This window comes from Hyla sarda, chromosome 10 (assembly GCF_029499605.1).
Source record: "Hyla sarda isolate aHylSar1 chromosome 10, aHylSar1.hap1, whole genome shotgun sequence".
NCBI lineage: Eukaryota > Metazoa > Chordata > Amphibia > Anura > Hylidae > Hyla > Hyla sarda.
Genome location: NC_079198.1, coordinates 98640833 through 98664173, shown reverse-complemented (window position 1 = coordinate 98664173; position 23341 = coordinate 98640833). Strand labels below are relative to the sequence as shown.

General features: G+C 45.5%; 1 protein-coding gene across 4 annotated transcripts in view; it reads left to right on the top strand.

Moving 5' to 3' along the window:
* The first annotated feature begins 1350 nt into the window (after positions 1 to 1350).
* Positions 1351 to 23341, top strand: part of SLC2A5 (solute carrier family 2 member 5) — a 72697-nt gene continuing 50706 nt past the window's right edge. For 2 of the 4 annotated variants that reach the window (XM_056542982.1, XM_056542979.1), the window contains exon 1: positions 3426 to 3532. In XM_056542982.1, the coding sequence (XP_056398957.1) occupies positions 3493 to 3532 (40 nt within the window). In that variant the 5' untranslated portion in view covers positions 3426 to 3492. Of the gene's footprint in view, positions 1379 to 2939; positions 3161 to 3425; positions 3533 to 23341 lie in introns of those variants that run through there. The other 2 variants (XM_056542981.1, XM_056542983.1) reach the window with 2 other exon arrangements.

Genomic DNA, 23341 nt, shown 5'->3' with positions numbered 1-23341 from the left:
TTATAGCTCCGAAAATTTTTTTTAAGGGTGGGAGAAGTGTTTAGAAAAGTTTATTTGGTGACAGGTACTTCTTAAGCAGGCATTTTTCTAATCCTGGAAACAAAAAAAAGGAATAGTGTAGCTCACTGTGGTGAAAGATATACCCAAGGTAGCTGGTGTTACCTACAACCTCAATAGGTCTATAATATACGAGATAAAATATATAAGAGATAAAATTATATAAAATATATAATTTAAACCAGTGCCTCAAAGGTGTATGAGATGTGAGAATATAGTGTGAAAAAATAGATGAGTAGGCTAATATGAATCATCAGAATAAATGTATAAAAATAATATTTTAATATTGAATAATATATATAATGCATAATATGAGAACTGTCGTAGGGCCCTTGCGGCAGACTCAAAAAATAAATAAATAAATAGCACAAATTAAAATAAAATGGAATGTGACCACCTCAATACAGTGATCCCTCAACCTACAATGGCCTCAACATACAATAGTTTCAACATACAATGGTCTTTTCTGGACCATTGTAAGTTGAAACCAGACTCAACATACAATTCTACAGACAGTCCAGATCTGTGAAACGTGTCAATAGCTGGAAGAACTGACCAATCAGAATGTATATTTCACTGGTAAAACACCTGTGTTACTGAAGCGTATGCACTGACTGACTGTTTGGTAGCACCCCCTACAGTACAGGGGGGTATTACATGTCCTGTACTACTCTTTACCTGTACCAGGGTTAACTGCTCCTTTGGACACCAGGTGAGGGCAGCTCCATGTTACTTTTTTAGGACACTGTATACTGTACAGGACCCTGAAGAAGCTCCTGTCCTCTACATAGACCAGTGTTTCCCAAGCAGGGTGCCCCCAGCTGTTGCAAAACTACAACTCCCAGCATGCCCGGACAGCCAAAGGCTGTCCGGGCATGCTGGGAGTTGTAGTTTTGCAACTGCTGGAGGCTCCCTGCTTGGGAAACACTGACATAGACAGTGATTTACAGCTCCCAGCAGATCTTTCTTACTTTTATATTTAAATGGGAACTGTCACCAACTTTATTTTTTGATATGTTGTAGTACTTATGTACTACAACATATCTCTAATATACTTTTATTATTTTTTTTTTCATTAAAAAGGTTTAATTTACATTTAAAAACCGGCTACTGAAAAAGGACTGATTTTGGAGTGGCAATCAGTCCTTTTTCAGTTAGGCTGCACTCGCTCCCTGCCTGTCAATCAGACAGTGGGGAGCGAGCGCATTGGCTCCCCGGCCACTGGCTGGGAGGCCACTCCTCCCGCACATCGCCGCCGCCGCTGTCCCTGCACGCCCGCTGCCGGACTCTGCAGTAACTACAAGTGTAATGAGAGAACAGGGTATGCGGGACGGGAACGGGCTAGTGCCGTAGCAGGGGGGGGGGGGCGCGAACGGGCTAGCAAAAAAAAAATAGGATGGTGGGAGCTACCCTTTAAGAACTTGCTTTATCTGTATTAGTTATCTACTTATTTTTCTTTAATCCTCACTTTTTCTTATTTTTGGATGACATTTTGGGCCTTTAGAACCAATTACCAGGTTTCCATAGAGTTATGGTCTCAACATACAATGGCTTCAACATACAATGGTCATCCTGGAACCGATTAATATTGTAACTTGAGGGACCACTGTACTGTTTCCCCAATGGTAATATCAGAGTTAAGTGTCCATATGCCATTATAATAAAGCGCCCATATGCTGTAAACCACTTTCGATAGTGTTAAAAGTCAATAGGAATAATAGTCACATGAACAGTGCTGTGATCCAGGGAGATGTATGCGATATAGAGCTCAGACCTAGGAGCTCGGCTCCAGCCTCTCGGCCGGCCTGTTCGTGCAAGAAGGATTGTCAGCAAGACACGATGGTGTGCGCCCCCAGCGCAGTAACCGCGTGAGCGGTTTCAGAGATGAGTTGAAAGTGAGAGATGATCACCGGGTAGTCGCGCCGGCAGCGCAGCTGGCAGACTTTTGACGTAGCTGCATGAGTGGTGAAGAATTCCTGGAGCGAGGGCTGCTCAGCTTGTATCGGATAGAACAGATGTGTGGATGGCCAAAATGCGGTCCAATATATTGAGTGGTGGATGTGGTTCAGCAGAAAATGGATCGTAGTAGCGTCCTTGTGATGGGCTTGATATAAGGATAGAGAACAGTTCACATTGGGGATGTCTGGTGGCTGAAAAGGGTTAAAAAGGCCATATAGGACTACTCATTCTATCTCCAATTTTTTCACCCTATATTCTCACATCTCGTATACCTTTGAGGCACTGGTGTGAACTATATATTTTTATATCATTTTATCTTAGTATCTTTCTAATCCTTGATAACCCCTTCAATAAACAGGCTTGTTTCTTGGCGCTTGAAAGCCCAATTTGTAAAACGCAATTACCCAAGGGCAGTAAGGGGCCCTCTGATGACGCCCTTGTATCGGCAAAACATGTAGAGGGCGGCAATAGAGTGTTTTAAGTTATTTCCAGAATGGAATAGCAATATAGAGGCAACTGCAGTTCCATACAGAATATATATATATATATATATATATATATATATATATTGTGATATCTAGTTCCGTTCTGGCATCAGTTTTATATATCTTTTTCTGGGAACAAAACCTTTTAACAGTGACCACATTAAAAGTTACGTTTTAGGGGTTTTCTCTATAGGGGTGTTTTACCCCGGGCTTCAGCCCTGGGGTTTGGTCATTATCAAAGCCCTATTTGCCCATAGGCTTAGTTTTACCTCTCTCTTTTATTTTTTTCATTTTTTTTCTTCAACTGTAAATTTTTGTAAAAGTATTTATCATAAACAGAAATCCAAACAATGAAGAAAAGGCACATCAATAACAGCAAAAAGAAGCAAAATCAACTTCATAGTAAATAGAACCACATAAGAGCCGTATAATGGTTAATAACAATGGAGCATCACATCAACTAGAGTAATATTCAAGCAGGCAGAATAGTTTTACCTCTCTCAGCTGCTGACGGGTCCACTTTAAATTTAGCGTGACATTTCGCACGGAGGCACGGTGTGTGATATATTTGGGGCATCTTGCTAGCCACCTTGCACACTTTCCCTTACACTCACTCTTGGTTGCCTTTGACTTCCTCATTATTTTCAACCAAAACAATGGTATGTATCTTGAATAAATCTGTCACGTTGTACACCTCATGCCCCTTACCTCTGTATACTGTTTGAAAGTACCAAGGGAGGTATAAAAGATATCTTAAACACAGATAATTTGGCGCATTGCACGTCATTTTATTTGCCCCATACGCCTGGGACAATGGGGGAGATTTACCAAACCTTATGATAGGAACAGTGAAGCTGTTGCCCATAGCAACCAATCAGATTGCAGCTTTCGTTTTTAAAAAAAGGCCTTTGTAAATATGAAAACTGTAATCTGGTTGCTATGGGCAACTGCACCGCTATTCCTTTGCACAAGGTCAGATAAATCTCCCACAATGCTTAGTAAATCTCCCCAAAGTGAATTTAGTGGCATAGGTAAGTATTGGTGAATGTGGGATCTGTGTAACTAATTTATAGTATAATAGGAGCTCCGCAGATTTCATAAAACATAGCTTTTATTAAAGATACAATAAAATGAACATAAACAATTTATAATAGATAAACAATCATTAAGCGGTTAGCCTGGATATTGGCCCACTTATGCTTGCCTAGAGAGCTGACCCTGCTGGTCAACAGACCCCCTATCTATTAATGCAGGGAGGCCTTCCTACAGAGAGCCCGCCCACATCCGGATCCTCCTATCTCACCCTATGTCTTAAAGGGGTACTCCGCCCCTGGCATCTTATCCCCTATCCAAAGGATAGGGGATAAGATGTTAGATCGCCGCGGTCCCGCTGCTGGGGACCCCGGGGATTGCCGCTGCGGCACCCCGCCATCATTACTGGACAGAGCGAGTTCGCTCTGTGCATAATGACGGGCGATACAGAGGCCAGAGCAGGGTGATGTCATGGCTCCGCCCCTCATGACACCACGGCCCGTCCCCTTAATGCAAGTCTATGGCAGGGGGCGTCACGCCCCCTCCCATAGACTTGTATTGACGGGGGGGGGCCGTGACGTAACGATGCTCCGGCCCCTGTATTCCCCGTCATTACGTGCAGAGAGATCTTGCTCTGCGCAGTAATGATAGCGGGGTGCTGCAGCAGCGATCCCCGGGGTCCCCAGCAGCGGGACCCCGACAATCTGACATCTTATCCCCTATCCTTTGGATAGGGGATAAGATGTCTAGGGACCGAGTACCCCTTTAAGGATGGGATAGAGGTAGGTATGGGGAATGATGCACTGTGGCAGATATCTGTTAGACAATACCTCCAGAGATCACCGCTAGTGTTGCTCGCGAATATTCGCAATGCAAATTTTATTCGCGAATATAGCACTATTTTTTTTACTTTATTATTTTTTTTCACAGTACACATCACAGTGATCATCCCTTTCTGCTTCCAGCTTGTGTGGTGTAAAGAAGGCTCTAATACTACTTTGTGAGATCGGCGTGCAAAGTTTTACTAATTTTCGCATATGCGCATTTTCACTTATGTTAATTAAGGTATATGCTAATTTTCGCATATGTTAATTTTCGCATATGCGCAAATAAATCGAGAATATTACGAATATGCGAATATTCGCGAATATATGACGAATATTCGTCCATATATTTGCGAATATTCGCGAATTCGAATATGGCCTATGCCGCTCAACACTAATCACCGCGTGAGTCAGGTGCATACAACACAAAAATGGTATAAACGTAACATAGACCAATTGGTATAAACAATTAAATGATCAACATCCAACGCAGTTCGTTGTGTCCATTACTCTGCGGCACAACTCATCAGGGAATTCAGGTTAGAGAAGTAGGGGTACACAGTAGATAAGTGCCTCTCTCTCTTCTTCCATGTTAGTGTAAAGCTAGGTGTACAGCAGGGAGGTATAGCATGTGTTTCAAGATTCCCCTATCATGAGGAGGAATCATATGTATATGTTGATCACTTTATGCAGGTAGTCCATAGAGATATATCGTATTTTAGGTGGACTTTTAGCTGAGCTTATAGCTGAGATGACCTATACTTGGCATTATATTGTTTAGATAGATGGTGCTGGGTACCTATAAGGATGGTTTTAGTTCCCATACACATGCCCTGGCAAATAGGCTGCCGGTCCTGAGGTCTATGGAGGAATACAGTGGATAGGGCCTCCGGGCTTGCGACGATATGGCAGCCAAGTGGAGGTGAACATTAACTCCAGTTATTCCCGGTGCTCAGGACGCGCTGGCATGAAGGTGAATTTAGAAAGTGCCATATATCCCACCATATAGCCATTAATAATATCCACCAACTGAGGGGCCAAGCTGTAATGCCACTGTATGAAAATATGGCACGACGCATTTCTCTATTGCAGTGTTTTCCAACCAAGGTGCTGCAAAACTACAACTCCCAACATGCCCGGACAGCCAAAGGCTGTCCGGGCATGCTGGGAGTTGTAGATTTGCAACAGCTGGAGGCACGCTGGTTGGGAAACACTGGTCTATAGGAATACATATCGGCATGTTCTGGGTCGGGGATACCCTTGCGCATAAAGCTTGTGTGTTGAAGTCCCTCACAAGTCATAGCTGGAAATATCTACAATGGAAGGTATGTAATCCTTGCTGTGCCATTAGCATTGCCGCTGGTAAATTCTCTTGGTGACCCTTGTTGTCGTGTCTGCTTTAATAATATCGGGTTTTCTTATATTGTTGGTTACACATCTGTATCATTAAATGATATCTTCCAATACTACAGGAGACATGCTTAGTACCTTACATAACCTGACCCACTAGATTATTGCCCCATTACTACTGATGTCTATTTTCTGCTGATAATATTTGTAACAAATTACAAGGGTTGGGTAGCGAAGTTCCGCATCCAAGGAGGGATCCATAAAACATTCCAGGCCACTAATTATAGAACATGCAGAAGCCTCGTGTACACAGGTGTGCTCGGCCTGGCACTCCGCAGCAGGAAGCTATCTCTTATTTATACAAGACACACAATTGCTGGGTTACTGCTACCCATGTTACATTAGTTCTTGCAAAATACTTAACCCCTTAAAGGAAATCTGCTGCCGTAGACATTTATCCCCTATCTGCAGGATCGGGGATAAGTGTCTGATCGCGCTTGTGATCTCCTGTACGGGGCCCTGGCCCTGCCGCGGCTCTCCTGTGCAGGAGGCATGATGGCCGCAGCATGATGCCACGACCGGGACACGCCCCCTCCATGTATTTCTATGGGAGAGGCTGAGATGCAGCGTTCATGCATACCCTTCTCTCCCATATAGCTGTATAGAGGGGGCGTGTCGCTGACCTCAGTGAGGGCGACGACACAAGCATTAGCCACGCAGAACCACGGCAATGCCGGGACCCCGTACGGGAAGGGGAAATTATTCTGTGGAATCAGATCATTACATTCTGAACGCTTTGTAAATGCTGCAGGGGTCAGCCTTGTCCCCTCAATGCAGGTCTATTGGAGGGGGTGTGCCCCTCCCTTCCCATAGACTTGCATGGGGGGGCATGGTGTGTCGTCACGAGGGGGCGTGGCCGACCCCCACAGCACGTGCACACAGTGTTTGGAACTAAATGTTCCAAACGCTGGCCAGTGGAATACCCCTTTAAAGGAGTAGTCCAGTGGTGAACAACTTATCCCCTATCCTAAGGATAGGGGATAAGTTTAAGATCGCGGGGGGTCTGACCGCTGGGGCCCCCTGCGATCTCCTGTACGGAGCCCCGACAGCCCGCGGGAAGGGGGCGTGTCGACCTCCGCACGAAGCGGCGGCCGACACGCCCCCTCAATACAACTCTATCGCAGAGCCGAAGCGCTGCCTTCAGCAATCTCCGGCTCTGCCATAGAGATGTATTGAGGGGGCGTGTCAGCCGTCGCTTCGTGCGGAGGTCGACACCCACTATCTGGCTGGAGAGCCTGGCCCCCGTACAGAGAGATCGCAGGGGGCCCCAACGGTCGGACCCCCCGCGATCTCAAACTTATCCCTTTTCCTTAGGATAGGGGATAAGTTTTTCACCACTGGACTACCCCTTTAAGTACACAGCCCATTTTGGCCTTATAGACACAGCTGATTTTCATTTTTGCATTTTCGTTTGAAACTAAAAAAAAAAAAAAATAATGATTGTATGTGTGGTGAAATTGATATGACAACCCCATTTTACTTTTTTATCTTTTTTTTATCAATTTTTTTCTGATATATGATGTGACCAAAAATCTGTATTTTTGGCGTTTGTTATTTCTACGCGGGAAACATTAATAGCTTGGACAATTATGCACGCAGTGATACCAAATATGTTTATTGTTTTTATAAATTTCTTTGGGGATCGGAAAAGAAGGCTTATTTTATTTTTTATTAGGGGAGGGGCTCTAATTATTTAAAAACTTTTTTTATTTTTTATTTCACACTTTTTAAATCCTCCTAGGAGATTTTTATATACAATCACTGGATTGCAGTCACTGTATACTGCTTTGCCTATTGCATAGCATTATACAGTGAGATTTGTGCTCCACTGCAAGTAAATCTGCATTCTGGAGGCAGGTAAGGGGACCCTCTGTCATGCCACCATTTTAGCTCATCGGCCCACCGTGTTCGCCCCCTCAGCTAACCGTCATCTATGATTTAAGGCTATAGATGCCGTGATCGCCATTGATCACCACATCTAAAGGGTTAATGATGGGGAACTGCGGGATTGCCACTCTGACATTAGCAATGAATGTCTGGCTACAGATAGCAGCCAACACTCCCCACTATGTACCCGCTTCAAAGTCACCTAATGCTCTAAGTACATTTACATCCTGGTGTGTTTAATCCCAGGGATCAAGGGCCTACATTTTTGCCCCATGTTATCCCCTATCCAAAGGATAGGGGATAAGATGTCAGATCGCGGCGGTCCCGCTGCTGGGGATCGTCGCTGCGGCACCCTGCTATCATTACTGCACAGAGCGAGTTTGCTCTGTGCGTAATGACGGGCGATACAGGGGACGGAACAGTGTGACGTCATGGCTCCGCCCCTCGTGACATCACGGCCCGTCCCCTTAATGCATGTCTATGGGACGGGCCATGACGTCACGAGGGGCGGAGCCGTGATGTAACGATCCTCCGGCCCCTGTATTGCCCATCATTACGCACAGAGCGAACTCGCTCTGTGCAGTAATGACAGCGGGGTGCCGCAGCGGCGATCCCGGGGGTCCCCAGCAGCGGGACCCCGGCAATCTGACATCTTATCCCCTATCCTTTGGATAGGGGATAAGATGTCTAGGGGCGGAGTACCCCTTTAACAGGTTAAAGTAAAAGTGACACCAGTGTCCCCCGCACTAGCCTGCTGGTACAGGTGGGGGAAGCTGATCAGAATGCTTTATACTGTTTTATTTATACGTTGTGCTGTTCCCGAGATAGTACTTCAGTGTGCTTGAGATGTTCCCTAGCCCCTTGCTGCACTGGTCCTGTGTTCTGGCTAGTCCATGATGAATGCCCCTAATACATTTTCTTCATCTCCCTCTTTTGCACGAGATCTCATGCCTGTGCCTAGGGAAGCAGTGTTGAAAGGGATAGCACTTGAGTGAGTAAAAAATATATAATGCTTTTGTTGTAATTGTTGCTGCCATGCTGTAGCCTGGATTAGAAGAAACAATTTTATTTATTGCATACAATTTTTGCTGCATATATGTAACAGATCTGTATGAAGCAATCCCCCCCTTGTGGAATCACCCTAATGGGGTGTAGTCAGTCCCAGTGCCTATGGAGCATGAGCTATCAATACGGTCCTGTTGTAGATTTGCCTTCATAGAAGCAGAGTTATGTTTATGAACAGTCTTTGGTGGTATTGTTGCCAAATGCTGGTTGGAATCATCCTTGTCTGCAATAAACTAAGCTTTTCTCATGTCCCCCATACCTGAATTTTGCTTCTGGGTCCCTGTGGTGTCCTACCCCGCGCTGGTTGCCAGAAGAGTGGTCATCTCATGTGCCACATATCTAAACGTTCACACGCTTATGTACTTGTATTAAACGTCTTGTAGTTATTTAACATCCTCCATCAAGTGAATCTATCTGTATCATGGTGTTACATTTAATTCCAAAATTCTATGATAGTTTTTATTTTTTATGCCTTGATAGTAGTGAGAGCTTCCCCCCCTCCCCCATACAAAGGTCCACATCCCCTAATTGACATAGATTTAAAAGCTCAATGGGGGAGATTTATCAAAGTTGTCTATGTCCCGCATCAATATAGACCAAACTACAGAGGGTTAGGCTGGTCTATTGTGCGCCTAATTTATCAAAAGTCGCACGGGTCTTGATAAATTCTGCGCACGGACTTGTGATCTATACTTTAGACTGTATTTAAACCTTCTCCAGCATGGTCTGACATTTTGGCGTACTTTCAGCCGATGCGACTTGTCGCCGAAAAGTCGCTTTTGATAAATTCAGCACCAATGCATTTTTCCGTCTAAAATAGACTAGAATGCATCATGTTCTAAAAATCCTCTAAAGCAAAAGTCGCAGAAAAGTCGAACATATTTAGACTGCGACTTTCTGTGCGACAAATTTAGACAGGAAAAACCAGTCTAAATCCTTTGATAAATATCCCCCAATGTATTTCAAAGTATTCAACCAAATTGTGTGCTCCCTCTAGTGATGACCTTAGGAACTGTATGCTTTAAAGGGGTTTGATTAAATTAGGAAAACCTTGCCCCTGTCTTCTAAAGTAGCAGCATGCATGTACATGGACTTTGCTTGGTATTGCAGTTAAACCTCAGTAACTTTAATCTCAGTTTGTGGTTTAAAGTATAGTAAATCTGTTGGGCCTCAGTAGGACATGTTCCTTCCCATTAAACACTGGTCACTTTTTTTCCCCCCAAGTGAATGGAGTCTCAGTGGGCATACTTGGCCACAGCTCCATTTTCTCACTATGGGACTGCCAAAGGTAACAGAGTACAGCACTTGTCCATATGCACTGGAACTCCATACTCGTGATTGGTGGGGTTCCCAGTGGTTAGACCCCCTCTATTTATCCAGTTATCCCCTATCCATTGGATAAGTGAAAACTTTAAATCAAAGGAGTTAACCCATTAATAAACTATCTCCACTGTTTAATGCCTTTAAGGTGCGTCCACATGTGCTTATTTTTGCTGCAGATTTTGCTGCCCATTGACTTTAATGGGCAACGAAATCTGCTGAAGCAAATCTGCAGCAGATCTGCAGCAGAAAATTCGTACATGTGAACGTACCCTTAGAGTATAAGCATGCAATATAAGGATTTCTGACAAAGACCACAGGCAAGGAAAGATTTAGATGATTTAGATTTTGCACACAGCATTTTGTTATCGATCTGCTTTTGGCTTTGAGTTAAAAACTGAAAAAGTGGCACACAAACCTGTGTATCCTACATAAAGATTGAAGTTGATAAAAATTTTATCCAAACCTAAATTTTTAATCTGAGTTAAACTTTATTTGATTTTCTTTCCTTTCACATAATTTGGTAGCATAAACCCCAGACTTTATGAAATGACCATCAATGTTGGACAACCTTGCTACTATCTTTTAGTTTAATTGTTATGTATTTGTTTCTATGGCCGAGCATCTTTATTTCTTGTAAGACTAACTAAAAAATTTAATAAGAAATATCTGGTCAATAATTTTAGACAACTTCAATATATATATATATATATATATATATATATATATTGTTACGCCGAGCGCTCCGGGTCCCCGCTCCTCCCCGGAGCGCTCGCTTCACTCTCGCTACCGCAGCGCTCCGGTCAGCTCCACTGACCCGGTGCGCTGCGATACCGTCTCCAGCCGGGATGCGATTCGCGATGCGGGTGGCGCCCGTTCGCGATGCGCATCCCGGCTCCCGTACCTGACTCGCTCTCCGTCTGTCCTGTCCCGGCGCGCGCGGCCCCGCTCCCTAGGGCGCGCGCGCGCCGGGTCTCTGCGATTTAAAGGGCCACTGCGCCGCTGATTGGCGCAGTGGTTCCAATTAGTGTGTTCACCTGTGCACTCCCTATTTATACCTCACTTCCCCTGCACTCCCTCGCCGGATCTTGTTGCCATTGTGCCAGTGAAAGCGTTTCCTTGTGTGTTCCTAGCCTGTGTTCCAGACCTCCTGCCGTTGCCCCTGACTACGATCCTTGCTGCCTGCCCCGACCTTCTGCTACGTCCGACCTTGCTCTTGTCTACTCCCTTGTACCGCGCCTATCTTCAGCAGCCAGAGAGGTTGAGCCGTTGCTAGTGGATACGACCTGGTCACTACCGCCGCAGCAAGACCATCCCGCTTTGCGGCGGGCTCTGGTGAAAACCAGTAGTGACTTAGAACCGGTCCACTAGCACGGTCCACGCCAATCCCTCTCTGGCACAGAGGATCCACCTCCTGCCAGCCGGCATCGTGACAGTAGATCCGGCCATGGATCCCGCTGAAGTTCCTCTGCCAGTTGTCGCCGACCTCACCACGGTGGTCGCCCAGCAGTCACAACAGATAGCGCAACAAGGCCACCAGCTGTCTCAACTGACCGTGATGCTACAGCAGCTACTACCTCAGCTTCAGCAACCATCTCCTCCGCCAGCTCCTGCTCCTCCTCCGCAGCGAGTGGCCGCTTCAGGCCTACGACTATCCTTGCCGGATAAATTTGATGGGGACTCTAAATTTTGCCGTGGCTTCCTTTCTCAATGTTCCCTGCACTTGGAGATGATGTCGGACCAGTTTCCTACTGAAAGGTCTAAGGTGGCTTTCGTAGTCAGCCTTCTGTCTGGAAAAGCTCTGTCGTGGGCTACACCGCTCTGGGACCGCAATGACCCCGTCACTGCCTCTGTACACTCCTTCTTCTCGGAAATTCGAAGTGTCTTTGAGGAACCTGCCCGAGCCTCTTCTGCTGAGACTGCCCTGTTGAACCTGGTCCAGGGTAATTCTTCCGTTGGCGAGTACGCCGTACAATTCCGTACTCTTGCTTCAGAACTATCCTGGAATAATGAGGCCCTCTGCGCGACCTTTAAAAAAGGCCTATCCAGCAACATTAAAGATGTTCTGGCCGCACGAGAAATCCCTGCTAACCTACATGAACTCACTCATCTAGCCACTCGCATTGACATGCGTTTTTCCGAAAGGCGTCAGGAGCTCCGCCAGGATATGGACTTTGTTCGCACGAGGCGTTTTTTCTCCCCGGCTCCTCTCTCCTCTGGTCCCCTGCAATCCGTTCCTGTGCCTCCCGCCGTGGAGGCTATGCAGGTTGACCGGTCTCGCCTGACACCTCAAGAGAGGACACGACGCCGCATGGAGAATCTCTGCCTATACTGTGCCGGTACCGAACACTTCCTGAAGGATTGTCCTATCCGTCCTCCCCGCCTGGAAAGACGTACGCTGACTCCGCACAAAGGTGAGACAGCCCTTGATGTCAACTCTGCTTCTCCGCGTCTTACTGTGCCTGTGCGGGTATCTGCCTCTACCTTCTCCTTCTCTACTATGGCCTTCTTGGATTCCGGATCTGCAGGAAATTTTATTTTGGCCTCTCTCATCAACAGGTTCAACATCCCGCTGACCAGTCTCGCCAGACCTCTCTACATCAATTGTGCTAACAATGAAAGATTGGACTGTACCATACGTTTCCGCACGGAGCCCCTCCTAATGTGCATCGGACCTCACCATGAGAAAATTGAGTTTTTGGTCCTTCCCAATTGCACTTCCGAAATTCTCCTTGGACTACCCTGGCTTCAACACCACTCCCCTACCCTGGATTGGTCCACTGGGGAGATCAAGAGTTGGGGTCCCTCTTGTTCCAAGGACTGCCTTAAACCGGTTCCCAGTACTCCTTGCCGTGACCCTGTGGTCCCCCCTGTAACCGGTCTCCCTAAGGCCTATATGGACTTTGCGGATGTTTTTTGCAAAAAACAAGCTGAGACTTTACCTCCTCACAGGCCTTATGACTGTCCCATTGACCTCCTCCCGGGCACTACTCCACCCCGGGGCAGAATTTATCCTCTCTCTGTCCCAGAGACTCTTGCTATGTCCGAGTATATCCAGGAAAATTTAAAGAAGGGCTTTATCCGCAAATCTTCCTCTCCTGCCGGAGCCGGATTTTTCTTTGTGTCCAAAAAAGATGGCTCTCTACGTCCTTGCATTGACTACCGCGGTCTTAATAAAATCACTGTAAAAAACCGCTACCCCCTACCTCTCATCTCTGAACTCTTTGATCGCCTCCAAGGTGCCCACATCTTTACCAAACTGGACCTAAGAGGTGCCTATAATCTCATCCGCATCAGAGAGGGGGATGAATGGAAAACGGCATTTAACACTAGAGATGGACACTTTGAGTATCTGGTCATGCCCTTTGGCCTGTGCAACGCCCCTGCCGTCTTCCAAGACTTTGTTAATGAAATTTTTCGTGATCTCTTATATTCCTGTGTTGTTGTATATCTGGACGATATCCTGATTTTTTCTGCCAACCTAGAAGAACACCGCCAGCATGTCCGCATGGTTCTTCAGAGACTTCGTGACAATCAACTTTATGCCAAAATGGAGAAATGTCTGTTTGAATGTCAATCTCTTCCTTTCCTAGGATACTTGGTCTCTGGCCAGGGACTACAAATGGATCCAGACAAACTCTCTGCCGTCTTAGATTGGCCACGCCCCTCCGGACTCCGTGCTATCCAACGTTTTTTGGGGTTCGCCAATTATTACAGACAATTCATTCCACATTTTTCCACCATTGTGGCTCCTATCGTGGCTTTAACAAAAAAGAATGCCAATCCTAAGTCATGGCCTCCTCAAGCGGAAGACGCCTTTAAACAGCTCAAGTCTGCCTTTTCTTCGGCTCCCGTGCTCTCCAGACCTGACCCATCTAAACCCTTCCTATTGGAGGTTGATGCCTCCTCTGTAGGAGCTGGAGCGGTCCTTCAACAGAAAAATTCTTCCGGGCATGCTGTTACTTGTGTTTTTTTTTCTAGGACCTTCTCTCCGGCTGAGAGGAACTACTCCATCGGGGACCGAGAGCTTCTAGCCATTAAATTAGCACTTGAGGAATGGAGGCATCTGTTGGAGGGATCAAGATTTCCAGTTATTATTTACACCGATCACAAGAACCTCTCCTATCTCCAGTCTGCCCAACGGCTGAATCCTCGCCAGGCCAGGTGGTCTCTGTTCTTTGCCCGATTTAATTTTGAAATTCACTTTCGGCCTGCCGATAAGAACATTAGGGCCGATGCTCTCTCTCGTTCCTCGGATGCCTCGGAAGTAGAGCTCTCTCCGCAACACATCATTCCCCCTGACTGCCTGATCTCCACTTCTCCAGCCTCCATCAGGCAAACTCCTCCAGGGAAGACCTTCGTTTCTCCACGCCAACGCCTCGAAATCCTCAAATGGGGTCACTCCTCCCATCTCGCAGGTCATGCGGGTATCAAGAAATCCGTGCAACTCATCTCTCGTTTCTATTGGTGGCCGACTCTGGAGACGGATGTTGTGGATTTTGTACGAGCCTGCACTGTTTGTGCCCGGGATAAGACTCCTCGCCAGAAGCCCGCTGGTCTTCTTCACCCTCTGCCTGTCCCCGAACAGCCTTGGTCTCTGATTGGTATGGACTTTATTACAGACTTACCCCCATCCCGTGGCAACACTGTTGTTTGGGTGGTCGTTGATCGATTCTCCAAGATGGCACATTTCATCCCTCTTCCTGGTCTTCCTTCAGCGCCTCAGTTGGCAAAACAATTTTTTGTACACATTTTTCGTCTTCACGGGTTGCCCACGCAGATCGTCTCGGATAGAGGCGTCCAATTCGTGTCAAAATTCTGGAGGGCTCTCTGTAAACAACTCAAGATTAAATTAAACTTTTCCTCTGCATATCATCCTCAATCCAATGGGCAAGTAGAAAGAATTAACCAGGTCCTGGGTGATTATTTACGTCATTTTGTTTCCTCCCGCCAGGATGACTGGGCAGATCTTCTACCATGGGCCGAATTCTCGTATAACTTCAGAGTCTCTGAATCTTCCTCCAAATCCCCATTTTTTGTGGTGTACGGCCGTCACCCTCTTCCCCCCCTCCCTACTCCCTTGCCCTCTGGTTTGCCCGCTGTGGATGAAATATCTCGTGATCTTTCCACCATATGGAAAGAGACCCAAAATTCTCTTTTACAGGCTTCATCACGCATGAAGAAGTTTGCTGATAGAAAAAGAAGAGCTCCCCCCATTTTTTCTCCTGGAGACAAGGTATGGCTCTCCGCTAAATATGTCCGCTTCCGTGTCCCTAGCTACAAATTGGGACCACGCTATCTTGGTCCTTTCAAAATCTTGTGCCAGATTAATCCTGTCTCTTACAAACTTCTTCTTCCTCCTTCTCTTCGTATTCCTAATGCCTTTCACGTTTCTCTTCTTAAACCACTTATCATCAACCGTTTCTCTCCCAAACTTGTTTCTCCCACTCCTGTTTCCGGCTCCTCGGACATCTTCTCTGTAAAAGAGATACTGGCCTCCAAGAAGGTCAGAGGGAAAACCTTTTTTCTGGTCGATTGGGAGGGTTGTGGTCCTGAAGAGAGATCCTGGGAACCTGAGGACAATATCCTAGATAAAAGTCTGCTCCTCAGGTTCTCAGGCTCTAAGAAGAGGGGGAGACCCAAGGGGGGGGGTACTGTTACGCCGAGCGCTCCGGGTCCCCGCTCCTCCCCGGAGCGCTCGCTTCACTCTCGCTACCGCAGCGCTCCGGTCAGCTCCACTGACCCGGTGCGCTGCGATACCGTCTCCAGCCGGGATGCGATTCGCGATGCGGGTGGCGCCCGTTCGCGATGCGCATCCCGGCTCCCGTACCTGACTCGCTCTCCGTCTGTCCTGTCCCGGCGCGCGCGGCCCCGCTCCCTAGGGCGCGCGCGCGCCGGGTCTCTGCGATTTAAAGGGCCACTGCGCCGCTGATTGGCGCAGTGGTTCCAATTAGTGTGTTCACCTGTGCACTCCCTATTTATACCTCACTTCCCCTGCACTCCCTCGCCGGATCTTGTTGCCATTGTGCCAGTGAAAGCGTTTCCTTGTGTGTTCCTAGCCTGTGTTCCAGACCTCCTGCCGTTGCCCCTGACTACGATCCTTGCTGCCTGCTCCGACCTTCTGCTACGTCCGACCTTGCTTCTGTCTACTCCCTTGTACCGCGCCTATCTTCAGCAGCCAGAGAGGTTGAGCCGTTGCTAGTGGATACGACCTGGTCACTACCGCCGCAGCAAGACCATCCCGCTTTGCGGCGGGCTCTGGTGAAAACCAGTAGTGACTTAGAACCGGTCCACTAGCACGGTCCACGCCAATCCCTCTCTGGCACAGAGGATCCACCTCCTGCCAGCCGGCATCGTGACATATATATATATATATGCACCTTTTGTGTATGGCCACATGTAACAGAAATTCTGTTGATCTTCTGCAGTATTTTAACAGCAAACTCCTACATGCTCCCCCATAAGAAGCCATTTTATGGATGGGAAAGCCGGCCTGCCAGCATACGGGAGTGAGAGAACAGGGGTGTGGAGCTACATTTTTACAGACAACGGGGCTGCAGATGGGGTGCAGTATAAGTGCTCTTGGTCCTACATACAGTGTGGGACTACCTACAGGGGGGTCCTACACAGACAAACCACCTACACAATAGTCCTTCCTACAGGGGGAAAACTGAATATGGAGGAGTAGGTCTGCCCAGCGGTAAATAAATTTTTTTTTCCCTGAGCTGAAAAAGATTGGGAAACACTGCCATAAATGCTACACATATTTGCTGATGAAATTCATTTACAAAGTTTCTAAATTCTAAACCCCATTTTGTCCTACCAAGAGGAGGCAAACACATCTACCAAGAATGAATGGTAATGTTATATATACAGTCATGGCTGTAAATGTTGGCACCCCTGACATTTTTCTAGAAAATTAAGTATTTCACACAGAAAAGGATTGCAGTAACACATGTTTTGCTAGACACCTGTTTATTCCCTTTGTTTATTCCCTTTAGTGGAACTAAACCAAAAAAGGGAGGAAAAAAGCTAATTTGACATAATGTAACACCAAACTCCAAAAATGGTCTGGAAAAAATAATTGGCACCCTTAACTTATTATTTGGGTGCAAACCCTTTGGAAAAAATAACTGAAATCAGTTGCTTCCTATAACCATCAATAAGCTTCTTACACCTCTGCTCCAGAATATTGGACCACTCTTCCTTTGCAAACTGCTCCAGGTCTCTCTTATTGGAAGGCGCCTTTTCCCAACAGCAATTTTAAGATCTCCTCAGATTTTAATCCTCAGATTTCATGATTCCTTGCACACATTCAAGGCACCCAGTGCCAGAGACATTTTCCCAGAAGGATTTTAGCTTACTCAAGTTCATTTAGGTAAAATGTAGTTTTGCTTTTTTATGTCTCTGTGTCAGCAGTGGGGTCCTCCTGGGTCTCCTGCCATAGCGTTTCATTCCATATAAATGTTGATGGATAGTTCACACTGACACTGATGCTCCCTAAGCCTGCAGGACAGCTTTAATAACTTTGGAACTTGTTTGGGGCTGGTTATCCACCATCCGGACTATCCTGCGTTGACACCTTTCATCGATTTTTCTCTTCTGTCCATGGGAGATTAGCTACAGTGCCATGGGTTGCAAACTTCTTGATAATCTTGCGCACTGTGGACAAAGGCAAATTCAGATCTCTGGTGATGGACTTGTAACCTTGAGATTGTTGATATTTTTCCACAATTTTGGTTCTCAAGTCCCCAAACAGTTCTCTTCTCCTCTTTCTGTTGTCCATTCTTACTGTGGCACACACAATGCAAAGACTAAGTGAACTTCTCTCCTTTTCATCTGCTTTCAGGTGGGATTTTTATATTGCCCACACCTGTTACTTGCCATCATATGCTTGAAACAATCTTATTTATCCACAATTTTGAAAGGGTGCCAATCATTTTGTCCAGACCGTTTTTGGAGTTTGGTGTGCTTTTGCTTTTTTCCCTCCCTTTTTTGGTTTAGTTCCAATGCACACAAAGGGAATAAACATGTGTATAGCAAAACATGTGTTACTGCAATCCTCCTCCATCTGTGAGAAATACTTCATTTTCTTGAAAAATTTCAGGGGTGCCAACATTTACGGCCATGACTGTATATGGAAATTATATTGTAAGGTATCTCTGCCATGTTAAACTCAATTATACAAATTTACTACCATACGTATGTTGGAATAATACCAAGTCATGTACGGCTGGCATGCCACCTATGATCCTGCATTGAAGCCAAAGGGGCGGGTTGGTATTCTGGCATAATAAGGATTGCTGTCAGTATGTTATTTACTCAGAGATACAGGTGAGAACGTGGCTCGAGGAGAGGAGTTGTAGGTGAGTACGCACAGATGCTTACGGGCAACACAAGTTTTATATGAGGGGACTGGGTATGACAGGCAATAGTTTACTACTCAATTTATATGATGATGACAACTGTGAGTTATGACCAATAACACTAATAGTATTATCTGTATTAAAATCTCTCAGAATGATGCTGAATGTAAAAATCTTCTATATTGTATCAAAGAAAGATCCTACCCAGTGGACCCATTATAATGGCCATTTACTACTGGTGAAGATAGTGATCACTATGGCCTGATATACTCAATCCAGTCATAATTTAAGAGGTAACTTGTTGAATATTTTCCCATGTAACCATCTCTTTTGTGCTGCCTCTGGTACTACATGTGTAAACCTAGCCTTATGGTAGGCTTATGCCTCACTTTTCTTTGGTTTTGGGCAACCTGTACCTGTGTAGTTGAACAGCTGTGCAGCCAGTTGTTATATAAGCTCGTATTTTGTTATAATGCTGTGTTCTTATTGCCCCATATAGATCTACAGTACGTTGCTATTTTTCTCTCTGCCCAGACTTGTTCATTCCAGTTTATTCTAGGGGAAAACCCTCTTAAAGGGGTATTCCGGGTTTATACATCTTATCCCCTATCCAAAGGATAGGGGACAAGATGTATGATCGCAGGGGTCCCACCTCTGTGCTTCTGTACCAGTTGGTCTATGGTACTTTAACTCCTTGGGGACGAAGCCCATTTTGACCCTAAGTACGAGAGCATTTTTTGCAAATCTTACCACTATTACTTTATGCATTAATAACTCTGGGAGGCTTTTACTTATAAATTTGATTCCGAGATTGTTTTTTCGTAAAATATTCTACTTTATGTTAGTGGTAAATTTTTGTCGATACTTGCATCATTTAGGAAAAATTTGAAAATGTAGCATTTTTCAAAATTTGAAACTCTGCTTGTAAGGAAAAAGGATATGTCAAATAAATTACATATTGATTCACATATACAATATGTATACTTTATGTTTGCATCATAATGTTGACATGTTTTTACTTTTGGAAGACATCAGAGGGCTTCAAAGTACAGCAGCAATTTTCGAATTTCCCGCGAAAATTTCAAATTCAGAATTTTTCAGGGACCAGTTCAGTTTTGAACTGGATTTGAAGGACCTTCAAATTAGAAATACCCCCTAAATTACCCCATTATAAAAACTGCACCCCTGCAAGTATTCAAAATGATATTCAGAAAGTTTGTTAACCCTTTAGGTGTTTCACAGGAATAGCAGCAAAGTGGAGTAGAAAAATCTAAATCTCCATTTTTTACACTAACATTTTATTGTAGTCCCATTTTTTTTCTTCATTTTTACAAGGCACCTAAAGCTTGTAAATCTATTTCTCTCAAATAAGGAAATACCTCATAGGTGGATGTAAAGTGCTCTGTGGGTGCACTAGAGGGCTCAGAAGGGAAGGAGTGACAATGGGATTTTGGAGAGCGAATTTTGCTGAAACGGCCTGAGCATAACCGCAGGCATCGGAGCGATGCCGGCATCATGCCCGACAGGTCCTGGCTGTGGATCGCAGCCAGAGACCCGCCGGTAATGGCGGACACCCACGATCCCGCGGATGTCCGCCATTAACCCCTCAGATGCCGTGATCAATACCGATCACAGCATCTGCAGCATCGCAGTCACTTATCAGGATGATCGGATCGCCCGCAGCGCTAGCGTGGTGATCCGATCATCCTGCACGGCAGACGGAGGTCCCCTCACCTGGCTCCGCTGCCTTCCGGGAGCGTTCTGCTCTGATCTGCCTTCCCGCAGACCAGAGCAGAAGATCACCGATAACCCTGATCAGTGCTATGTCCTATACATAGCACTGAACAGCATTAGCAATCGAGTGATTGCTTTAAATAGTCCCCTATGGGGAATATAAGAGTGTAAATATAAAAGTAAAAAAAGTAAAAAAATAAAGTTAAAAAAATTGGAAAAACCCCCTCCCCCAATAAAAACGTAAATTGTCCCATTTTCCCTATTTTACCCCCAATAAGTGTAAAAAAATTATTTTATATACATATTTGGTATCGCCGCGTGCGTAAATATCCGAACTATTAAAATAAAATGTAAATGATCCCGAACGGTGAACGACGTGAACGTAAAAAAAAAAAAAGTCCAAAATAGCTGCTTTTTTTATAACATTTTATTTAAAAAAAATTAATAAAAAATGTAATAAAAGTTTTGTATAAGCAAATATGGTATTAATAAAAAGAACAGATCACGTCGCAAAAAATTAGCCCTCATACCGCCGCTTATACGGAAAAATGAAAAAGTTATACGTCTTCAAAATAGGGGGATTTTAAACGTACTAATTTGGTTTAAAAGTTTGCGATTTTTTTTTAAGCGCAACAGTAATAGAAAAGTTATAATCATGGGTATCATTTTAACCGTATTGACCCAGAGAATAAAAAACACATGTCATTTTTACCATAAATTGTACGGCGTGAAAACAAAACCTTCCAAAATTTGCAAAATTGCGGTTTTCTTTTTAATTTCCCCACACAAATAGTATTTTTTTGGTTGCGCCATACATTTTATGGTAAAATGAGTAATGGCATTACAACGGACAAAAAACAAGCCCTCATACTAGTCTGTGGATGAAAATATAAAAGAGTTATGATTTTTTGAAGGGGAAGAGGAAAAAACGAAAACGTAAAAATAAAATTGTCTTAGTCCTTAAGGTCCAAATGAGTCCTTAAGGGGTTAAAGTGGGACGTAAAAAAAAATCTAGATTTTTTTTTCACTAAAATGCTGGTGTTACCCCAAATTTTCACAAGGGGTAATAGGAGAAAAAGCCCCCCAAAATTTGTAACCACATTTCTTCTGTGTATGGTATGGAAATACCTCATATGTGGATGTAAAGTGCTCTGCGGGCACACTACAATGCTCAGATGAGAAGGAGCGCAATTGAGTTTTTGGAGAGGGAATTTTGTTGTAATAGAAGTTGGAGGCCATGTGTGTTTACAAAGCCTCCATGGTGCCAGAACAGTGGACCCCCTCCCTGCCACATGTGACCCCATTTTGGAAACTACACCCCTCACAGAATGTAATAAGGGGTATAGTAAGCATTTACACCCCAATGATGTTTGACAGATCTTTGGAACAGTGGGACAAATGTTCAAAAAAATCTGTCAGACACCTGTGAGGTGTAAATGCTCACTACACCCCTTGTTACATTCTTTGAGGGGTGTAGTTTCCAAAAGGGGGTCACGTGGGGGGGTCCATTGTTCTGGCACTATGGGGGCTTTGTAAACACACATGGCCTTCAATTCCAGCCAAATTCTCTCTCCAAAAGCCCAATGGCACTCCTTCTCTTCTGAGCCCTGTAGTGCGCCGGCAGAGAACTTTACATCTACATATGTGGTATTTATATACTCAGAAGAAATGTGGTTATAAATTTTGGGGGGCTTTTTTCCTATTACCCCTTGTGAAAATGAAAAATTTTGGGTAACACCACTTTAGGGAAAAAAACAACTTTAACGAAAATTTGTCAAAGACCTGGGGGATGTTAAGGCTCACTGTAGCAATTATTACGTTCATTGAGGGGTGTAGTTTCCAAATTGGGGTCACAGTGTAAGGGGGTGTATGTAGTGTTTTACTTTGTAGTGTAGTGTTTTTTAGGGTACATTCACATGGGTGGGGGTTTACAGTGAGTAAAACTACAACTACCAGCATGCCCAGACTGTCCAGACATGCTGGAAGTTGTAGTTCTCCAGCATCCAAAGGGCCAGATGTTACAGAACTACAACTCCCAGCATGTCTGGACTGTCTGAGCATGCTGGGAATTGTAGTTTTACAACATCTGAAGGGGCACAGTTTGGAGACCATTACACAGTGGTCTTCAAACTGTGGCCCATCAGATGTCGCAAAACTACAACTCCCAGCATGCCCAGATGGCCTTTGGCTGTCTGGACAGGCTGGGAGTTGTAGTTTTGCAACTTGTAGAAGGCCACAGAGAAGATCACTTACCAGCGATCTTCATTGCTGCCTCCTCCACCGCCACAGTTTCCAGCCTGCAGTCTCTGCTGCCGATCGACGTCTGTACCGCCGCCGCTGCTCCGGTAATCCGGCCATGCTCCCCCCCACCGCAGTTGTTCCCCCCGCTCTGCCCGGACTTCCATTGGTGGGCAGAGCGGGGGAAATGAACTTTAACCCTCCGCCCCCAACTGCCATTGACCGACCAATGGCTGAACAAGCAGGGGAGGAGGTAGCACCCCTCGCTCCTATCCTTTAAGATGATAGGGACTGTCTCTGACAGCTCCGATCACCCTTATTTTCCGGGTATTCAGGTCACCAAGACCCGATCAGCCTGGAAAAAACATGATGTGCCGGTCAGAATTGACTGGCGAATCACAGCGATCACCGTTATGGATGGGTCTCAGGACCACCCTGGGCAATGTCACGGCATGCTTGCTGATAGATATCAGCAGTCATCCTGGTCCGATCACCGCCCGGCGAGCGGCGGTGATCCGAAATACGGAGGGCGTACAGGTTCACCCTCTGTCCTTAAGTACCAGGACGTGAGGACGTTCCTGTACGCCCTCCGTCCTCAACAGGTTAAAGGAAAGCAGTCACCCGTTCACCTACACTATAACCTGATACACTGGATTATAGTGCGGGTGAACAGGAGACCGATGTGGGGTCTCGGACTGCTATATCTGCCTGCAGTCCAGAATCCCGATCCTCCAAAAGTCCCCCTCTTTCAGCGCTGACTTGCGCTCTGGAGGCGGGCCCACCGGCTGGATTTAAATATTCCTAAGCGCTGGTCACGGGAGCGTTCGTGCCTACTAAGCACTCACGTGACCAGCGCTTATGAATATTTAAACCTAGCCGGCGGGCCCTAATCCAGAGCGCAAGTCAGTGCTGAAAGAGGGGGACTTTTGGAGGATCGGGATTCTGGACTGCAGGCAGGTATAGC